Source organism: Mytilus californianus, unplaced genomic scaffold (genome assembly GCF_021869535.1).
Source record: "Mytilus californianus isolate M0D057914Y unplaced genomic scaffold, xbMytCali1.0.p SCAF_6, whole genome shotgun sequence".
NCBI classification, from domain to species: domain Eukaryota; kingdom Metazoa; phylum Mollusca; class Bivalvia; order Mytilida; family Mytilidae; genus Mytilus; species Mytilus californianus.
The window spans coordinates 2,959,511-2,979,805 of record NW_026262712.1 but is presented as its reverse complement, the minus strand read 5'-3'; the positions used below and the strand labels follow the sequence as shown (position 1 = coordinate 2,979,805).

Here is a 20,295-nt window from a genome sequence, read left to right as displayed (position 1 = left end):
TGGACTGGTAGGTTTCGAGAGACAATTATCAACAGCTCAGGAGCAGTCCCTTCTTCGGACGACAGAATTGATAAAACACCATTCTTAAGTTCGCCGTTATTGAATATAGAAATTATTAAGAAATTATTAAGAAACTAAAATTCAAACTCTCTCATTCAATGTTGACCTTATAAAGATGTTCTATTACCCTCAGACAAATTTTACGTTTGAAGGATTTAGCTTTTCTTTTAGGTCACATCGTACGCTCCTCGCGTAATCAAGCATTTATACATCATTGGCTTTTTGAGCGTTTCCTGATACTAAGGGGACATTCGAAATTCAAAAAGTCGAAGAGAAACTGACACCACCATGGCAACTATGAAAGACTACGAAAAGAAAAACAACTAAGACACTTTGGTGTTTGAACAAAATGATCACAATTGTTTCGCATTAGGAATGACTGCCCAATAATGACCTATTTTCAAAAGATTTTAACATTGCTACTTTATACCATGAAACACTAATATATAATATGACAAAAAGACCATGTACAAAAACTATTAGCAATAATGATCAGAATTAAAACAAGTAGTCATGTGATAGAAATGTTCTATGAGTTCCTTATTCGAGTAAATATCCATTTTTGTGTTTTATCAGTTATGTTCAGAATTAGGATAGATGGATAGAAACTTGGAAATAAATGACAATGTGCCAAATAATATCTACAACAGGTACTTATTATATACATTGCTAGGCTGTCAGTTGGCTGCATGAGTGTTTCGGTACTGACATTACACTTACGGAGCACCTGAGACCACACCCAGTTTTTGTTGCTCAGTCTTTGGTTTTCTGTGTTATGTTTTGCGTACTGTTGTTTGTCAGTTTGTCTTTTCTTTTTTAGCCATGGCGTTGTCAGTTTATTTTCGCGATCGACTTATGAGTTTGAATGTCCCTTTGCTATCCTTTTCTTCTCTTTTTATGTTTGGCGTTTAGCGTTCCTGATAAGGTAAACCAATCATAAGAGCGCTTCGGACACATAGAAATTGATCAAGATTTTTTGTTCTCCATTTTATACAGCACTGGATAGATACTGCTGCAGTTTGACTATTAGTCTTGTTCGGGACTGACATGATTCATAAAATACCTTTCTTAAGTTTTTTGTTTTTTTTTTATTAAATTAGAAATTATAAAGAAACTAAGGTTCCAACTCCCTCAGGCAAAGTTAATTGGCTATTTTTTTTTTGCCCCTTTTTGGTGTTATAGATTTCCGCGTGTTTCGGTTCTTATACATCAATGGATTTCATATGTATGGATTTAAATCTGATGGGGAAAATCAAGAAAAGCATTTTATTTCAGAAGAGTTATAACCCTCGATTTGAAAAATAACAAATTGAAATATGGGATATATAATATCCCGTAAATAGTTCCATAAAAGGTACTAAATTTAATCCACCAGATGCGCATTTCGACAATTTTTGTCATTTCAGTGATGCAAAACTATCTTAGGTTCTAGATATGTAAAGTATTTTCTTTCTCAAAATGTCATACAACCAGTGTTTACACAATACAAAAGTGTAATCACCATCCAGCAATTCCCACCATTATTATATCATGTAGTTCCTTACCACCAGTTTTTTAACATTAAATCATGTAGACATAATCATACACTTTTCTTATATTAGTATATAAAAACTAAATAACGTTTAGCTGATGTCTAATGAAATATTTATCTTTTAATTCCAGAAAGCAATACATTATTGCAGAAAAGAAGTAATATGAAATCAATAATCCCAGAACATGCTTCAAAAAAAAGTTTGAAGAAAGCTAAACAAGAAATTGATTTAAAAGAAAAAATCCAGACAAATCTTCAGGACATAATTCTTTACGTGTTTTTCACATTTATGTTGCTATTTGTTGTACACAACCATAGACCCGTGGAGAAATGTTTCATGCAGTCACACGATATCAATAATATTTTTATCAAAAAGAAATTAGAAACCGTAAGTAAGACTAAGAGAAAGGAAGTACCAATGATCAATCATAAACCATAAGTCAATTTTGACGCATCAGTACTGTTCCGATTTTTAAATCGCATAAAGTCATTAACAAGATACAAATCAAGGTAAATAATAATTAAACAAAACACTAAGGTAATTGTATGACCTCCATCAGGAGCGAGACAGGGTGTGTCGACCGCTAAGGGAGCTACCATTTGATTTTTATGGGGGCTAGGATGACATTTGAAAAAAATAGGCAGAACAGGAGTTTTGAGTAAAAAAAAAGGCAGGATGAGACACTTGCAAAAAAAAAGTCAGGATGACAATTAAGGTAAAAAAAAATTCAGGATAAACTTTAAAAATAAAAGGCAGGACCGAATAGAGTGAAAAATAAAAAAGCAGGACAGAGATTACAACTAAAAAAAAATGCAGGACAAAATTATTCATCCTAGCCTCCTCCCCCCCCCCCCCCCCCCCCCCTCATAAAAATCAAATGGTAGCTCCCTAAGTATCTCCTGCTTTGCATGCATCATCCGACTTGCATATCCACATTCAATCCACACTCAATCCACATTTCATAATTGGGAATATGGCATAATCGGTAAAATTACAGATCAGAATATACTAGGATTTATGGAGCTAAGACGCGAAAACACATCGCTATGAGTTGAGACATGGTACGGGTTCACCAATTAATGATGGTGACTGTTAAACTTATGAAGTGTCGATTTCACTGTTGGAGAACTCTTCACTAAAGACACATCGCTATGAGTTGAGACATGTTAAAAATAGAAAATAAAGGACGAAATTTAAACAAAAAGACATAACAAAATATATTGATTGAAATGATAAGTATTGTCTTGAGGCTTATATTCACACAAAAACTTAACTTAATTTGTTCTTTGTTGAGCATAATATATCTAAATATGATTTGTAGGTTAAGACACGCGGTGATGTCTGGACTTATATCAATGAAAGTGTGATTCCGCCATTGAATAGAACAATACCATATGACATGTCAAGGAAGATTCCAGAAAATGATTTTCTACTAATAGGAAAATTTCGTCTGCGACAGATAAGGGTTCAAAGAGGTAAACAATAAATAAACAACGAGGTCAGTGACGATATATATTTAATACACATTCAAAATTTGCATTATACTTTTCAAGAATTTCTATGTTTAAATCGTCTTCAAGGGTTTCGCTTGTTTTTATTTTATTTTTTGTTACATCTTGTAATTCTTTAGTCTTATAACATTGTGAGTGCAGCAAGCATTGCAGGAGACCCTTAATCTATTTGAAAAATTAGTTTTGCCTAGAAATTCCTTATATTCATCAATAGTTTTTAAAATTATACACACTTCCTGTAAAAAAGTATTTTAAAATTCTCTTTTCTTAAATATTTTTTTCATGCAGTTAAACATTAATTTTATCCAATACATTTAACATATCCAGAGACATCTATTTCGGCCAACAACTCGCAGTTTGCTTAAATGTTTTATCTCAAAACAAACACATGGTCTTGTCTATTTTCAAAATTTTGATGTACTCCTAGATCTGTACTTTATAATTTTAGCCTTTTTTTTTCACTCTGTGACTTCTTCATTTTTTAAAATTTTTTTTTTTCACTTTGAAGTTTGTAGACTTTTCGTATCGAGCATGTCCAGATGTCTTCGGTTGTTCTGGATACTCGTGTTGTCTGCAGGATAATGATATACATTTTTCACTGATGATTGACTTTAAACCATCCAGAAACCAGTGCATCAATATTGACATTATTCGAATAAAATATTGTGTCACTAACGTTCAAGTTCACAACACTTTGTCTGTGCTAAAGCTTATTCTGCAACACCCCGAGGCTAAATTTTAAGTGTTTTCAACGTATACGTTTATATATACCTATACATCAGATCATACTGCACTGGTTACCGGAAATTTGGATACAACAAACCAGGCACTTCATATCTGAGAAACAGGCAATATATGCCCTCAATTTTAGAATTCATTCATACATTTTTGTATTATTCAAAATTATCAGTAAATAGTGTGTTCTACAAGGATCACCAGTCCTTTACCTTTCCTCTGATACCTTAATTACTAAAATATATGCTACATAGTTTTGAATTTACACCTATGCGTAGGAACTATTTTGTTTAAATATGTACTACTTTCCAGTATGTTCTTTTTTGACCGGGTCCGATTAGGTGGTGGTACATATTACAAAGTCTATCCAAATTTATAAAGCATCTACGTGAAAAGTAATAGAATCTTAGCCATGGGATAAAGTAAAATATCTCCCTCTTATAAACCAATCTAAATCTGGCATTTCAACGTGACTTGTAATAATACGATTAGTTCCCCAGCCCCCCCCCCCCCCTTTTTTTTCTCCTTCTTCTGGTACTTGCATGTGGTTTGAATGCAAACTCACACTTTTGGCAGGATAACATCAAAACCATTCGTGAAGTATTTTTCAAATGATAATGTATTGGTCTACATGTATGTCCTTGTTTTTGAAATATGGCCATTTAAAAATGAGAATATTTGGAAAGAAAAAGATGATATGGATGGCAAATGATTGCTTTATTGTATACATAATAAATTATTATACATGCTGAAAGGATGTAGTTTGATAATCAAAATTCTTCACTTTGGCATAAAGTTCAAACTATTTCGGGCAAAGTGTACATAGGAATACAGATATGTGTTTATCATTGACTATTCGGTTATTTTAAGATCTAACAAGTTTTCATAAACACATTTATTTTTTTCAGACAGCTGTAAATTTCCAGATAAGTTAAAGAAACTATTTGGCTTTGACAATCTTGGCATGGAATGTACGTCTTCTTTGAACACGATAAATGATGACAATGACAATTACAACAAGTCCTGGCAGATTCAGTCACAACGGGTATCATCCACTGATGAATGGACCTACCAAAATGCTTGGGACTTAGAGTCTGTACCATATCTAGGCGAGCGTGCAATATATGGTGGGGGTGGCTATTTGGTTGACATGAACGCAGGTCCTTCAGCTGTTTTAAAGATTTCAGAGTTAATGCTTAAGTCATGGATTGACAAAAGAACAAGAGCTGTCTTTATAGAATTCGTGTTGTATAATCCTAATGTTAACATGTATAGTTCAGTTATGATCGTTTTTGAGTATAGCAACCCAGGTACACTAACGAAATCATTTCAGATATATACAACACCTTTATCCCACTACTCCACTAGTAAAGAAATTACCAGTTTGGTGTTTGAGATTATATTTTTTCTTTTGACGATTTTCCTGTCTTATATTGAGATAAAAAGGATAAGACTGGTCGGTTTAAAAATATACTTTAGAACATTTTGGAACAAACTTTCCATGTTCATGTTAATATTGTGCTATACTTCAATGGCGATTTTTATAGAGAGATTTAGAATGATAACACACATAATCCAGCAGTACAGAAGTCATGGTAGAGACAGCTACATTAATTTTAGTCTTGCCATACTATGGGATTGCATATTATTTTACATTTTGGCTTTATTAACCGTAATTATAATGATAAAACTACTGAAACTTTTAATGCTGAATCAGAAATTGAAATATCTATTTTCAATGATGGAACATGTAAACAAACCCTTAAAATATTTCGCTTTTATCTATATTATTTCGTTGTTAGCGTTTGCATGTTGTGGACATTTGTTGTTTGGCGCTTCATTATCTGGTTACAAATCATTCGGGGACAGTTTTATGGTCCTTATAGAATGTACGTTCAGGATAGTCAATTTTAATCAATATATTGAATTTCATCCTGAATTAGGTCCTGTTTTTATAGTTTTGTTCGTATTTATATTTGTGTTTGGTTTAATGAATATGTTTACCGTCATTGTAATAAATGCTCAGAAATCCTTAAGGCAAACAGGAGTAAAACAAGATGACCTGTTATCATTAATGATAAAGTACTTAGTGGGCAGCATCAGAAGAATGTTTAGATAGTACAATAAATTAATTAGTTTGCAAGCCTGAGTTTTATCAATCGCCACTCCAATACCACACTTTCAAAAAATCAATGCCATATATATGGTTATTTTCTTAAAGTTGATGTTCATAAAGTTTTCTACCCCAGGCATAGATGGCTTTTGAAAAATATGGCATAAATCTGGCTGATTTGTTTGTGTTCGGCCTTCAACAAGGAGCAAATCACATATCGCATGGTACCTACAAAAGGTCCCGAAATGACAAAAGTAAAAAAATTTCAAACAAGAAAACGATCGGTCTGATTGCACTATCTGATGTCCTATTCAATGAACTGTGGAATTGGGGTCGTCAATTACTAATACTTTGGCATTAAAGAAGGTTGTTTTATGAAGTATACTCCGAAACGATCAATAATAAACTTAAACACAGAGTAAGAGAGAGGCGAAAGATACCAAAGGGATATTCAAACTCATAAGTCGAAAACAACTGACAATGCCATGGAAACAAACTGAATGAACGATCAAAAGTCAAACGGTATACTACACAACATATAAAGATATAGACTGTGTAAAACAAGCCCCATAAAAAAAATTGGGGCGATCTTGGGTACTCTGGTACACCCGTCGTGTTGCTCATGTAAGTACAAACTCGGACAAAATATAATGGAATTTGATGCGACTGTCATACAAGTGAGAGGTTTAGCTAGCTATAAAACCAGGTTCAATCCACCATTTTCTACATAAGAAAATGCCTGTACCAAGTCAGGAATATGACAGTTGTTATCCATTCGTTTGATGTGTTTGAACTTTTGATTTTGCCATTTGATTGGGGACTTTCCTTTTTGAATTTTCCTCGGAGTTCAGTATTTTTGTGATTTTACTTTTTTCGGTAAAGTCTAATTAGTCAGGTCACATTCGAGGAAAGAAGGAGGGGATTGTTGTTTATACGACAATTGAATCATATCCGTCGTCATCTGTAAGTTTATTCTCATATCTGTGTTTTAATTGTCTGCAGAAAGCAATATTAGTGAGTTTAGCTAGAAAAAAATTCTTTTCTATTTCAAAGTTTATTTGAATTTGATGTAACGGGTGTTTTTACGTCAAACATGACTAAAATGAATTTGAATATCTCTAAAGTACGTCATATATGCATATTTTATTCGGAAGATGCTTGTACCAAGTCCGGAATATGAAAGCTGTTTTCCAGTTAGTCGTTTAAGTCGAGCGTTTGGTTTTGTCAGTTTTAAAAGTACTTCCTTTTTTTAAAATACGGTAAATTTACAATTAAGTTATTTAAGGAATGACTGTAATATTTTTTCTGTCTATGAAGAAATAACATCAAAAATGTGGTGCACAATGAATAACCCGCGTAGCGGGTTATTTTAAAGTGTGCACCACATTTTTTATGTTATTTCGAATAGACAGAAAAAATATTACAGTCATTTCTTATAATTTAATCCTTTATTCCATTTTAAACCGGAGTAAATCATGAAAAAACGTTGATGACGTCAAGGTCACATGACAAAATTATGTCTATGAGCTGATAAACAAAACAACGTCAGCCAATCGGAAGACGCGTTACATCCAAAATTAAATTATAGATATATAGTACATGAAGTTAACAATAAGTCTTTACAATTTTTTTCAAGCTCTTTAATGTATTTACATTCATCGGGTATGCTTGAAAAGGAAACTGGACACACGAAAGGAATTAAGTGGTATTTTAATTAAACTAGCAATGGGTCAACACCACTTGAGGATAAATTAAGAAACTAATGTTCAAACTCACTCAGGCAAAGTTAACCTCTTTTTCATATTGCTCTTCGTGTATTTGGTATTATACAGCAATGGCTATCCAATGTTTGGGTTTGAGCATTCCTGATGAAGGTAAATCACGACGGGTGCCACATGTGGAGCAGGATCTGCTTACCTTTCTGGAGCACCTGAGATCACAACCAGGTTTTGGTGGGGTTCGTGTTGCTTAGTCTTTAGTTTTCTATGTTGTGTCATCTGTACTATTATTTGTCTGTTTATTTTTGGCCATGACGTTGTCAGTTTGTTTTCGATCTATGAATTTGACTGTCCCTCTGGTATCTTTCGTCCCTCTTTTAAATCCAGTTAAGCGCTTCGGACGCACGAAATTAATCAAGTGATATATTCATTTGCATACACTTGTGCGATACCAATGCCTGTTGACTGTTAGGCCCCGAGGGCATAATCAATTAAAAAAGACAGTTTTTCGATACTTACATGATTTAGAAAAAAACTTTTTCAAGTTTTTGTAAATTCTCTGTTGATAAATTAGGATTTGATTTTGATTTTTGGTGTTTTAACGCCACCTTTAAGCACCACTTTTGGGCTATTTCTCGGCGGCCAGTTTTTATTGGTGGAGGAAGCCGGAGTGCCGGAGAAAACCACCGACCTTCGATAGGAAAACTGACAATCCTAGTCAATTAAGATTGGAGTCGAGTGCACCCGCACGAGCGGGGTTCGAACTCACAACCTCAGTGTTTACTGGTAGTGATTACAGTAGTAACTACTTAGACCACTCGGCCACCGAGGCCCCTTGATAAATTAGGAAGGTATTGAGAAACTAAGGTTCAAACTCACTCAGTCAGAGTTATCCTTAATTTCGTATGTTTTGGTCTGGTACATCAATTGCTATCAAATGTTTCGGTTTGAGATTTCTTGATAAAGGAAAATCCAGTTAAGCACTTCTAGCGGATCAAATTAATCAACTGTCAGTAGATAGATGATATGTTTGTTTTCAAGTACAACTTATTACAAGTACATAAAATACAATATATTTCAATTTTAAACGTATGAATATATATTGTAGTAAATAAACATGTGTATTAATACCAACCAAAGTTTAAAAGTTTATGATACATTGTCGTTTATGTACGACATGTTATATAAATAAATTTCAAAATCATATTAATCCTTAAAATATCTTAGGCTTGAATCTTCTAAAAAGTTTTAAAATATCATTTGTGCTTAATAATGTGATAATAAAGGTGATAGTATCTAAAATATTATATGTTTGATAATCTAAAAGATGTACATGGAAAAACAAGAAGATAAATCTTAGAGTTGCCTCTCTTTGGTCGTATCATTTTTCATTTTGTAAACCCAAAAGTGTGAAACCCAATAATGTATAAATCCTTTAGTAAGCATATTATTACCCTACGAAATCACATTGTTCTAAATTGTTTGACCGACAAAAAGTATATTGGCTAAAATTTCAAAACGGAAATAACGTATGTACGTAATTATTTTGATAGAACGTCTATAAATGGACAAGGCTCCAAAGTACATATACGTCCACCAAAAATCTTATTATCTACCCAAAAGCGAGACAAAACTTCTTTCTGCTTCGTGTATAACTATATGCTTATTACTTCAGCAGAGCGGGTTTCAAACGGAAACCTTTCAAAAAGCATGAATTCTAAAATCAAATAAGTATACATTTATTAACGAAGATTATTTAGAGTCATTACTCATTGTATTCATAAACATTGACAGATTTACCGTAATAGTTTATCACTTACCTGTGGCTTCTTATGAAAAAGTCGAGAAAATCAACAGTAAAAAAAATGCCGATGACGATACTGATCAAAAGTTTTTTTCTAAACAACAATCGTACATTTTAAAGAAATTGTTTGTTAGCCTGTGTTATAAGAAAAATAAATACAATGACACGATGTTTTATGTTTATTATTTACGGAGATAATTTTGCATTAGAAGCTTGTGGAACTGAAATTTATAAAATGTGAATCTTTTTTACATATTGATTAAAAAATTCACATACAAAATCTAAAGATCTTTCAGGTCAAACATTTTCTTGGTGTTCCACATAGTCCCTAGCATGTTACAATTTCCCAAAATATACCTATTTTCACGTCTTAAGTTTTCGAGTACACCGTGTCACGTGTATTTTCCATATAGAAACTTTGTGTTTTCGTGAATATAACAATTTAAAAGGCATGTCTGTACATGTGCAAGTTAATAAATTAAAGATAAATATTCATGAACTGAATTTTAATGTGCGTATTGTTATGCGTTTACTTTTCTACATTGGCTAGAGGTATAGGGGGAGGGTTGAGATCTCATAAACATGTTTAACCCCGCCGCATTTTTGCGCCTGTCCCAAGTCAGGAGCCTCTAGCCTTTGTTAGTCTTGTATTATTTTTAATTTTAGTTTCTTGTGTACAATTTGGAGTTTAGTATGGCGTTCATTATCACTGAACTAGTATATATATTTGTTTAGGGGCCAGCTGAAGGACGCCTCCGGGTGCGGGAATTTCTCGCTGCATTGATGACCTGTTGGTGACCTTCTGCTGTTGTCTGTTCTATGGTCGGGTTGTTGTCTCTTTGACACATTCCCCATTTCCATTCTCAATTTTATATAAAATAAGTTATCCGTTAAAATATTTTACTATGTTTTATGCAATTTTAAGAAAACGTCTCGATTTCTGTGTTTTGTGGTCTTCTCGATCTATTCACTTTCAGAGTTTACATCGGGATAAGGTCCGTTTGAATTTGCTTAGTAACTTAATTTTAAAAGTGTTAATCTTTACCAATCGATTCCATTGAATTTTTTCCCTGAACTACTCTGATTTAGCTGCATACATATACGGATAATTGTCGTGATCCAGAGAGGTATTCGGCCAGTAAAAATATAATTTGAAGTTGATACTTCTGAAATTTATTTGCATAGCAACATTTTAAACCAATTTTACACAAAGCTCCTATAGCCGCCTGCTGTACTCGTCGTTTGCTACTTTAGGAGGGAAATGATAACATTAAATGAAAATTTTGTTTTTATTTCCATTACATTTTATTGCTACTATTTACCAAAACTTTTTCTTGTGAATTTATGATTAATAGCGTCCCTGTTAAAACGAGACAAACATTAAGAAGGGATATAGTTACGATACTGTTGTCAGGTCATTAAAGATTGCATATTTTGGCTTTAATATTGATTCACTTATAGGGTCTTTGCGTCGGAATTAAACATATTTATTCTAAAACCAGTTGTTGGCATGACACGTGTTCTTCTCATATATTTTATGACGGTATAATACTAAACCCCTAACAGGAGGGATTGTGCCTGATATTCATATGATGAAGACATAATCTTTCAATCAGTTTAATTGAGGTCTGGAGCTGGCATGTCAGTAACTGCTAGTAGTCTGTTGTTATTTATGAATTATTGTCATTTTGTTTATTTTCTTTTGTTTCCTATTCTGACATCGGACTCGGACTTCTCTTAAACTGAGTTTTACTGTGCGTACTGTTATACGTTTGTTTTTTCTACATTGGCTAGAGGTATAGGGGAGGGTTGAGATCTCAAAAAACATGTTTAACCCTGCCGCATTTTTGGGTCTGTCCCAAGTCAGGAGTCTCTGGCCTTTGTTAGTCTTGTATCATTTTTAATTTTAGTTTCCTGTGTATAATTTGGAGTTTAGTATGACGTCCATTATCACTGAACTAGTAAACATATTTGTTTAGGGGCCAGCTGAAGGACGCCTCCGGGTGCGGGAATTTCTCGCTGCATTGAAGACCCATTGGTGGCCTTCGGCTGTTGTCTGCACTATGGTTGGGTTGATGTCTCTTTGACACATTCCCCATTTCCATTCTCAATTTTATTGAAAAGATCAAGAATTCTGTGTTTTCAGGGGAGGTAATATTTTGTCACACATAAAAAATGAGACGAAACACAAATGAAATTGTCTGATCTCTTGATAAACATATGTAAACAGTTTTAGAAAGGCATCACTCCAAGGTATTGAAATTCTACTTTTAAACACCTTTTGATGGAATATGTGACATCTTCACATCCCTTTTTGCAATATCTTATAGCAAATAAATGCAGATTGATTCCATGGATACACCAAAATGAAATTATATTTCACCATTTCAACTACTGGAAATCAAATCTTCGGACGACAATGATTACATACATACGAACATTTAAGACACAAACAGTCAGCTTAATTTGTAAAAAAGCAAGGAAAAGGGGATGGTAAAATTTATGAGGGTAATTATTTTTTTTTTTCCTAACTGTATTTTGCTACCTATGTCGCCTATCGTGTATGGTCAAGACTTGAGTTATAAAACACTATTTCTTTTCCGTATGTTGTCAAAGCGTAGGTATTGCGGCTACTGAAATCTGTGTAGTACATAATGCCATCTTGGCTGGTGGAAATGAATCGGGGATCAAACATTCTTTATAATGCTTTTAGAACATCAGCATTCATATAAACAATGATATGAGCATTTTTCTTATTTTCAATCCAAATATTTTCGTGTAAACGAATAACACCTGAACAAAATCCTTGTACATGGAACTTGCACCCTGCAGGTTTAAGGATACCAGATCGATGACGGTGGCGTCTTTCTTACATCCGGTTACAACAACTTGATCAATGTCATACAAAACAATGTGTTATGACATAAAGTCGACGTGAATTAATTTGATTCATCAGATGCACAAGTGAAAAGTTTCTTACCTTCGAACCAAGACAGTAATAACTTTTCACCAGGAATGAAGCAACTCCTACAAATTTTAACTTGATCATCAAGCTGTGACGAACGGAAGTAACTTAAAATTGACATATTCCCTTTAGCTATGACATTGAACTGACCTTGCTGGTCAATAACCAGTACAAACATTGGTATCAAAATATCATCTGCCATAATTAGTACACACCTTGGTATCAAAATATCATCTGCAGCTATGGTACCCAAGTTTGCTGATCAGTAATTAGTACACACCTTGGTATCAAAATATCATCTGCAGTTATGGTACCTAAGTTTGCTGATCAATAATTAGTACACACCTTGGTATCAAAATATCACCTGCAGTTATGGTACCTAAGTTTGCTGATCAATAATTAGTACACACCTTGGTATCAAAATATCCCGTGCAGTTATGGTACCTAAGTTTTCTGATCAAAAATTGGGTATATTTGTCTTTAATTCTGGTGAATGGTATGTTAATCTCACAAAACGTGTTCTCTTATCTTTATTCATTTCTGGTGTGTTATTGCATCCACATATTTATCATTCTGAAATACCTGGATTTCTGTTGTGTAACTTTTCAGAAATTTTAAACTGGTTTTTATTTGGACATATCACAGCAGCTAGACTGGATGCTACCTGTATATCTAGAGATATCTTCAAAATATTCCTTATACTTGCAATCGATTTCTTTCATTAAATTTATTTTTAACTTATGTATATAGCATATCACATTCTGCTTGAAGTCTAATGTCCTGATTTTTATTTGGTTTCAATTATATTATTTATCTGTTCTGTGTCCCTCGAGTCAACATAACCTTTTGTTCCTATTATCAAATCTACGAAATATGTTCTTAGAAGGAGCTTTAACATGATTGCATTATTTTTCATTCTGGGTTTGTTGCCAGAGAGACTCGAGAATATAAAAATACGATTCAGTGTCATTATTTTTTTATTTACAAACATTTAAATAATAATTAGCACATATTTAAAGTAATAAAAATATAAAATAAGGGATGGTAGTTGTTTGGTTGGCTTGCTGTCTCATTGACGTATATATTACAGCTAATCGTCTGATTTCAGAAATTCATACATAGGCATATTTCAATTATTCAACACAACAATATATTTCAAAATCATGATTTCCTAATGATCAGTGAAATAGCTATTATACTAAATTATTAATTCTTGTCCTATTCAAATGTGTAGGTCTTGTGGGATGATGTTCTACTCCGAGTTGTCTCTACTTGATTGAAAAACTAAAGTTTTGCATTAATCTGTTTTGCCATTGAAATTGAACACTTAAATTAAGATTTGTTAACTTATTTATGTTTGTAGGTATGTCTGATGGTCTGGATAAGGTTTTCAGAATAGACAATAATGGGTCAATGCTATAGAAAAATGGGTAAATAAAATAAAGAATAGAGAGAAAAAAAGGCCAAAAAATAAAGAATATAGAATATTGGGGGAAGGGAGGGGGCAAAATATAAAGAATCGAGAATAATGGACAAAATTTATAAAGAATAGAGAAAATGCCTTAAAGAATATAGAATTGAATTTTCAAACAAACTTATTATAATGGTTGATAATTCAATCAATAATAGATTTACTCATGCGTGTGTCACAAATTTGATTATATCAACAGAAGTTTGAATTAATATGTGCTGATATTAACATTAATAATGATCTTATTTTTCCATACAACGTTAAGAAACTCGTACTTTAATAAAGTTCTATTTTGAACATAATGATATTTATACGAAATGTAATGTGTACATATGCACCCGCAAATATGTTTAACCCCGCCTCATTCTACATGTGCTTTTCCCAAGTCGGGAGCCTGTAATTCAATGGTTGTTGTTGGTTCATGTCTGTCATACATGTATTTATTTTTTGTAAATTGTTTTGTTATAAATTATGCCGTTAATTTTCACAATTGATTTGTTTCATATTTTTCATGTCGGGTCCGTTTAAAGCCAACTATACGGTATGGGTTTTTCTCATTGTTGAAGGCCGAACGGTTGCCTATAATAACTTACATCCATGCACTTCATTTAAACTTTGATGGATAGCTGTCTCATTGGAAACCATACCACATCTCCTTATTTTCATATTATGAAACCCATCATCTTAAGTCATAGGTTTTCCTTTTGTTAATTTTCTCACATACTTATCATTTCAATTTTGAAAAATTGCATATTAATTTTATGTTATTAATATTTATATTTCACGTCTTTTAAACTCGAATCTTAAAATAATAAACTTCGTTGTTAAGTAACACAAGACAGACATTTACATTTGTTAGAAAACTTCAGCAGTAGTACGCATTGAGAACGTGTTCATGCAGTTTTCCTTTTTTAAAAACCCCGTTTATTTAATGTATCCAATCGAAATATAAATATGCAAATTTGATTGGCTTCCTGTTCTCACATCACGTAATACACCCAATACACAGCACAAAATAATATAAAAGATATAGGAAATACAACGCGTGAAACATTGTCTATTGTCTTGGCTTTCTTGTGACCAGTCATTGGTGGCTTGTAAATATTCCTTTCCAATTCATCCTGTGATAAAAAATATATTTGCTAAATAGTAATTATTAGAATAACTGTACTGATAATTGACTGCCTTCTATGTGTTGTCTGCTTAACGTCAAGTGGCAAATATTTCATGTATATTCTAGACGAAAACAAATTAACAATAGTCAACAAAGACAAAGAAAGGGATTTTGACTGCCACTGAAAACTAATGGTGGTTCAGATATTTGCAGTTATTACATTGGTTGCAATGATGTAGCGTGATTTCCCAGTGAAATAAATTCGGTTATTTCACTCCTCTGACGTGATACAACAATAGGTGTTGTCAAGACGTTATCGATGACGTCGCATCAGAGCAAATTATAAATGCGTACATTTTCTACTTTAATTCCAATAAAAATCCCATTGTTAATGTAATAAAAAGAAAAACTAATCAAAGAATTCAAGTATCGAAATATATTCAACTCGTGACCGAACAACACTAATAATTAACTTAGATTATGCGGATATTTTCAGTTATTGCACCTTAGCTCAGGCTGAAAGTTTAAGATACTGCGCCTTTGATCAGGCGGATATTTTTAGATATTGAGCCTTAGATCAGGCGGATATTTTCAGATATTGTGCCTTGGATCAGGCTTAATACGTCCCCCTCAAATAGTTTTTGGAAGGGTCCTTAAACAAACAGGGATCGTGATTCCTATTCTAACCGGACTTGGCTTAATATTCCCGCATCGTGCACACAATAACGGACGCGTTCTTTAGCATGAGGTTTCTTGTGGATTGAGGGAGTCAACTTATCATTTGGTTTTCAGTTGTCATGCTGCCACTAGTGGCAAGCTTGTCCTGCTCTTCCGCCAGGGGCACCTGTGTTCATCTCCGATTTTCGATGGGGTTCTTATTGCTTATTCTCTATTTTTTGTGTATAATTGTTTTGTTGACTGTTGTGTGTCTTCTTTTCTTTTATTTATCATGTTTATATTTTTTGTCGATCCATCAGTAAATTGTAATACTTAAACGTAACAGTAGCATTAACACGTAACAGTTACATAAACACGTAAGTTACATAAACAGTAATGCAAATACGTAACAGTTACATTAACGCGTAACAATTACATTAACACGTAACAGTTACATTAACGCGTAACAGTTAGATTAACACGTAACAGTTACATTAATAGTTATACAAATACGTAACAGTTACATTAACAGTTATACAAATACGTAACAGTTACATCAAGATGTAGCATCTACGTCAACACTTAATAGTAATATTAATACGTAAAATGAATATTGATGTTTTGCTGTTAGGGGACGACCGTTTGATATTTGGGTGGGGTCAAGAGGATTTGTAAAAAGATTGACCTGACATTGCATTTAGCATAAATGAATTACATTGTATCCTTCAAAAGGCAGCTTGAACAGAAATGTAATGACTCATAAATATTGTAAAAAAGCGGTACAGGAAAACTAAAAAATAGACATTCATGCAGCCTAGTCTAAAAAAAAATATCTCATTTTCCAAATTTGTATAAAAAATGACTATTAAACAGGCGGCTTGAAATTTAATCAGAGTACAAATGTAATTTTAATGTTTATAAAGATATATCTCTTTAGGTTTATACTAGAATTTTTACAGGGAAATGTCGTCGGAATATACCTACCAGACAAGGTTTACTTTCTCCATTCCCTTTGAGCCGAACACTTTGAACTCGTCTGATCTGTCGCCGTTCCATTACGTTTACAAATGCAAATTCTAATAGCGCAGCAAATACAAACACTAAACAAGCTCCCATCCAAACGTCTATCGCTTTAATATATGATACTCTCGGAAGTGACGCAGTACCCGCTGATCTCTGTGTCGTCATAGTTAAAACAGTGAGAATACCTAACGAAATGCGTGCCGGAACAGCATCGATCGTCAACCAGAACGAGACCCAAGACAGTAAAACAATCATCACACTAGGTACAAAAAACTGTATCATATAATAACCAATGTTCCGCATGAAATGAAGATTGAGCTGGATACAGCTAAATGTTGCTGTAAAAACAGAATACATGGATATGGTTAATAAAATGTAGGCAATGGTAAAAAGTCTTTATTTTAACAAGTAATAATTACATGTTTAACGTCTAGCGGCAAATGTTACATGCATATTCAGGACGAGAAGAGGTTAATGTGAAATATGGAAAATTGAAGTTATTTCTGGGATAATTATACGGATGGCATCACGTACGCCATCATGATTTGTTTGGCCGTTATTTGATATCTGTGTCACAGATGACTTTCGGATATGTTCTTTATTTTCGAAGTCTCAAACCCTTCCTCATTTCCTTGTAGACATTTAGTGAACTTGACATGTCACGAGTTTTGGCATGTCATGAAGGACGCGACGGGTGTGACTCGATGAACACGAGCAACTTTCCTGCCAAATCGAAAGGATTTACTAGTTGAGTTTCTTGTTGCTCAATTGTGTTTTTAAAAAGCATAACAAAAATTCCGAACCCAAGGTAAATTCAAAAAGGGGAGATCCATAAAAACTGACAAAACAAACGCCATCAATCAACGGAACGAGTTAAAACCAACTGTCATATTCCTGACTTGGTACAGACATTTTCCGAAGAAAATAGTGGGTTGAACCAAGTCAGGAACCACTGGTCTTTGTAAGTCTTGTAAGTCTCGTGTGTGTTTTTTTTTTTTATTTTCATTTGGTTCATTTATATGTTTCGGAGTTTAGTGTGACGTCCATGCATTTTCTCTAAAATAGTACACATTTTTGTTTAGAGGCCAGCTGAAGTCCGCCTCTGGGTGTGGGATTTTCTCGCTGTGTTGAAGACCCATTGGTGGCCTTGGGTTGTTTTCTGGTCTTTGGTCGGGTTGATGTCCCTTTGACACATTCCCCGTTTCCATTCTCAATTTTATTTATAGCCAGCTAAACATCCCACCTTTTTGTGTGTTAAGGATGTAATTATGTATATAGGTGAAATTGAAAAAATCTGGAATTTAAAATCAGAAGAGCATTAATTTAGTTAAGGAACAAAAGAAGCTAAAAATATTGGTTATGGAACTCCTTTTCGAGATATTTATTTTTGTAAAAATGTCGAGAAAAGGCTGACTCGGACTTTTACCTTATATTTAGCATCGGCATTATTTTGGTCTCAAATCGTAAGAAAAGAAATCTAGAATCTGCTTAAACTTTGGTAAATGACCTTTTATGAGCTACTGAAGTCTTATATGAAAAGAAAAGTGGGTGATATGGGCCAAAATATTTTACCCTGTATCGTAGGAAAAAACCCAAGGAGTTCGAACATCTGACAAACATTCCTAAACCTGACATGACCACATCCTTAGATGTTGTGTTTATTTAGATTTTTTGATAAATTGACATATACAATTTATAGTATTATAAATGAAAAAAAAACCTTTAGAAATGTCGTGCGTCCGAAGCACTTTCCAGATTAACCATCATTTCAAAGCAAAGGATACATAAATACGTTGAAACGTTATGAGCTATATAACCAAAAGGGACAAAAAGTATAGTCAAATTAATCTAAGGTCAACTTTGCTTGAAGGAGTTAAAACCTCAGTTTCTGAGTAATTTCTTAAACTATAAACGGGGAATTTCTAAGAAAATAATCATATATCGGATTTTGTGTTATAAAACGGAAATGTACAATAAGTCGTGCATTAAAACGATTATTAGCAAAGTATGAAAACAATATATAGTATACCAAAAACTGTTAATTTCCATCAAAAACACCATTACGATATAGATTGATTGATATTCGGATGGCTGCGTTCAGTTCTGACTTAAATAGCATAGCAAGGAAGGGTCACAACCTTGAACGCTAGGAACAAGAAACACTGAGAACCAGGACCACACAGAATCAGGAACAATCAGAACTAGTAACCCACCGAGAACCTGGAACACTCAAAACCAGGAACGATAGGAACCAGAAACACTGAGAACAAGGATCACACAGAAACAGGAACAATCAGAACTAGTAACCCACCGAGAACCTGAGCACTCACAACGAGGAACGCTAGGAACAAGAAACACTGAGAACTAGGACCACACAGAATCAGGAACAATCAGAACTAGTAACCCACCGAGAACCTGGAACAATCAGAACCAGGAACGCTAGGAACCAGAAACACTGAGAACCAGGATCACACAGAAACAGGAACAATCAGAACTAGTAACCTCCGATAACCTGGAACACTCACAACCAGGAACGCTAGGAACAAGAAACACTGAGAACCAGGATCACACAGAAACAGGAACAATCAGAACCAGTAACCCTCCGAGAACCTGGAACAATTAGAACCAGGAACGCTAGGAACCAGAAACACTGAGAACCAGGATCACACAGAAACAGGAACAATCAGAACCAGTAACCCTCCGAGAACCTTGATTACTCACAACCAGGATCACACAGAATCAAGAATAATCAGAACCAGTAAACCTCAAAACATGGAACAAATAGAACCACTATACGATTAGAAGAGAATAAAGTAAAACAATGTTGCTTCAATTATGATTAAAGGGTACACCAGGCATACTGTTGGATATATATTATATGATCCATCAGGGTCTTGGGTTTTGTCCAATGCACGTATCTTCCGAAAATTGATAATTGTTTATCGCTCAATGAAAATATCAAGTTGACAATTACATGCATGATAAACGTACCATTTCCGTTTGTTCCATAGCTTTCATTACATTCCAATGTGTCATTTCCAACCAATCGAAATTGTGGTAATTCAAATCTGTTACTTTTTTGAACCGCCGAATCGTTTTTCCATTTAAATACTATTCCGTTTGTTGTAAAAGCAACTGCCAAAAATAATACAAAGAATCAATTACTATGGGTAAAATTAATTCTATAAAAAGAAAATGTAAATAAAGATTTCCTTAAATGGATAATAAAAAGCATGCTCTCAGGCTTTTTTCTTTTCTTTACAACATCAATGAAATTATAGTTAGTATTAACATTAAATCCTTCTACTTCAAGTTTTCTAAAATAAAAATTCGTTCTGCGGAAAATGAGTTATATACACTTGTATGTTACATTAATAGTATTTTTTTTATCTTTGAGTAAACTTCTGTTTTTTTTTTGTTTTTTTTTTTTTTTTTGTGTGTTGGACGTATCTGTTTTTATCGTGTCAACTTAAATATTTCAGCAATACATGTCACAGGATTTTCAGTCATTTCATCCACTTTAAACTAGGTATTTCTCCGCGACTCAATCATGTTTAAAATATTTGTTACTGGACGTTGTTGCGCAATTAAC

At 33.6% G+C, this 20,295-nt stretch overlaps 2 protein-coding genes across 2 annotated transcripts in view; one reads left to right on the top strand and one right to left on the bottom strand.

Moving 5' to 3' along the window:
• The window catches only part of LOC127705483 (polycystic kidney disease protein 1-like 2), a 40,105-nt gene extending 34,001 nt beyond the window's left edge, over positions 1–6,104 (top strand). Inside the window, exons 7-8 of the mRNA XM_052209801.1 lie at positions 4,747–5,220; positions 6,088–6,104. Coding sequence (XP_052065761.1) covers positions 4,747–5,220; positions 6,088–6,104 — 491 coding nt within the window. The remainder of the gene's footprint in view (positions 1–4,746; positions 5,221–6,087) is intronic.
• A 7,293-nt stretch (positions 6,105–13,397) lies between these two features.
• Positions 13,398–20,295, bottom strand: part of LOC127705243 (glycine receptor subunit alpha-2-like) — a 36,958-nt gene continuing 30,060 nt past the window's right edge. Inside the window, exons 7-9 of the mRNA XM_052209582.1 lie at positions 19,695–19,838; positions 16,665–17,041; positions 13,398–15,030 (exon numbers count right to left, since the gene is read on the bottom strand). Coding sequence (XP_052065542.1) covers positions 14,890–15,030; positions 16,665–17,041; positions 19,695–19,838 — 662 coding nt within the window. The 3' untranslated portion in view covers positions 13,398–14,889. The remainder of the gene's footprint in view (positions 15,031–16,664; positions 17,042–19,694; positions 19,839–20,295) is intronic.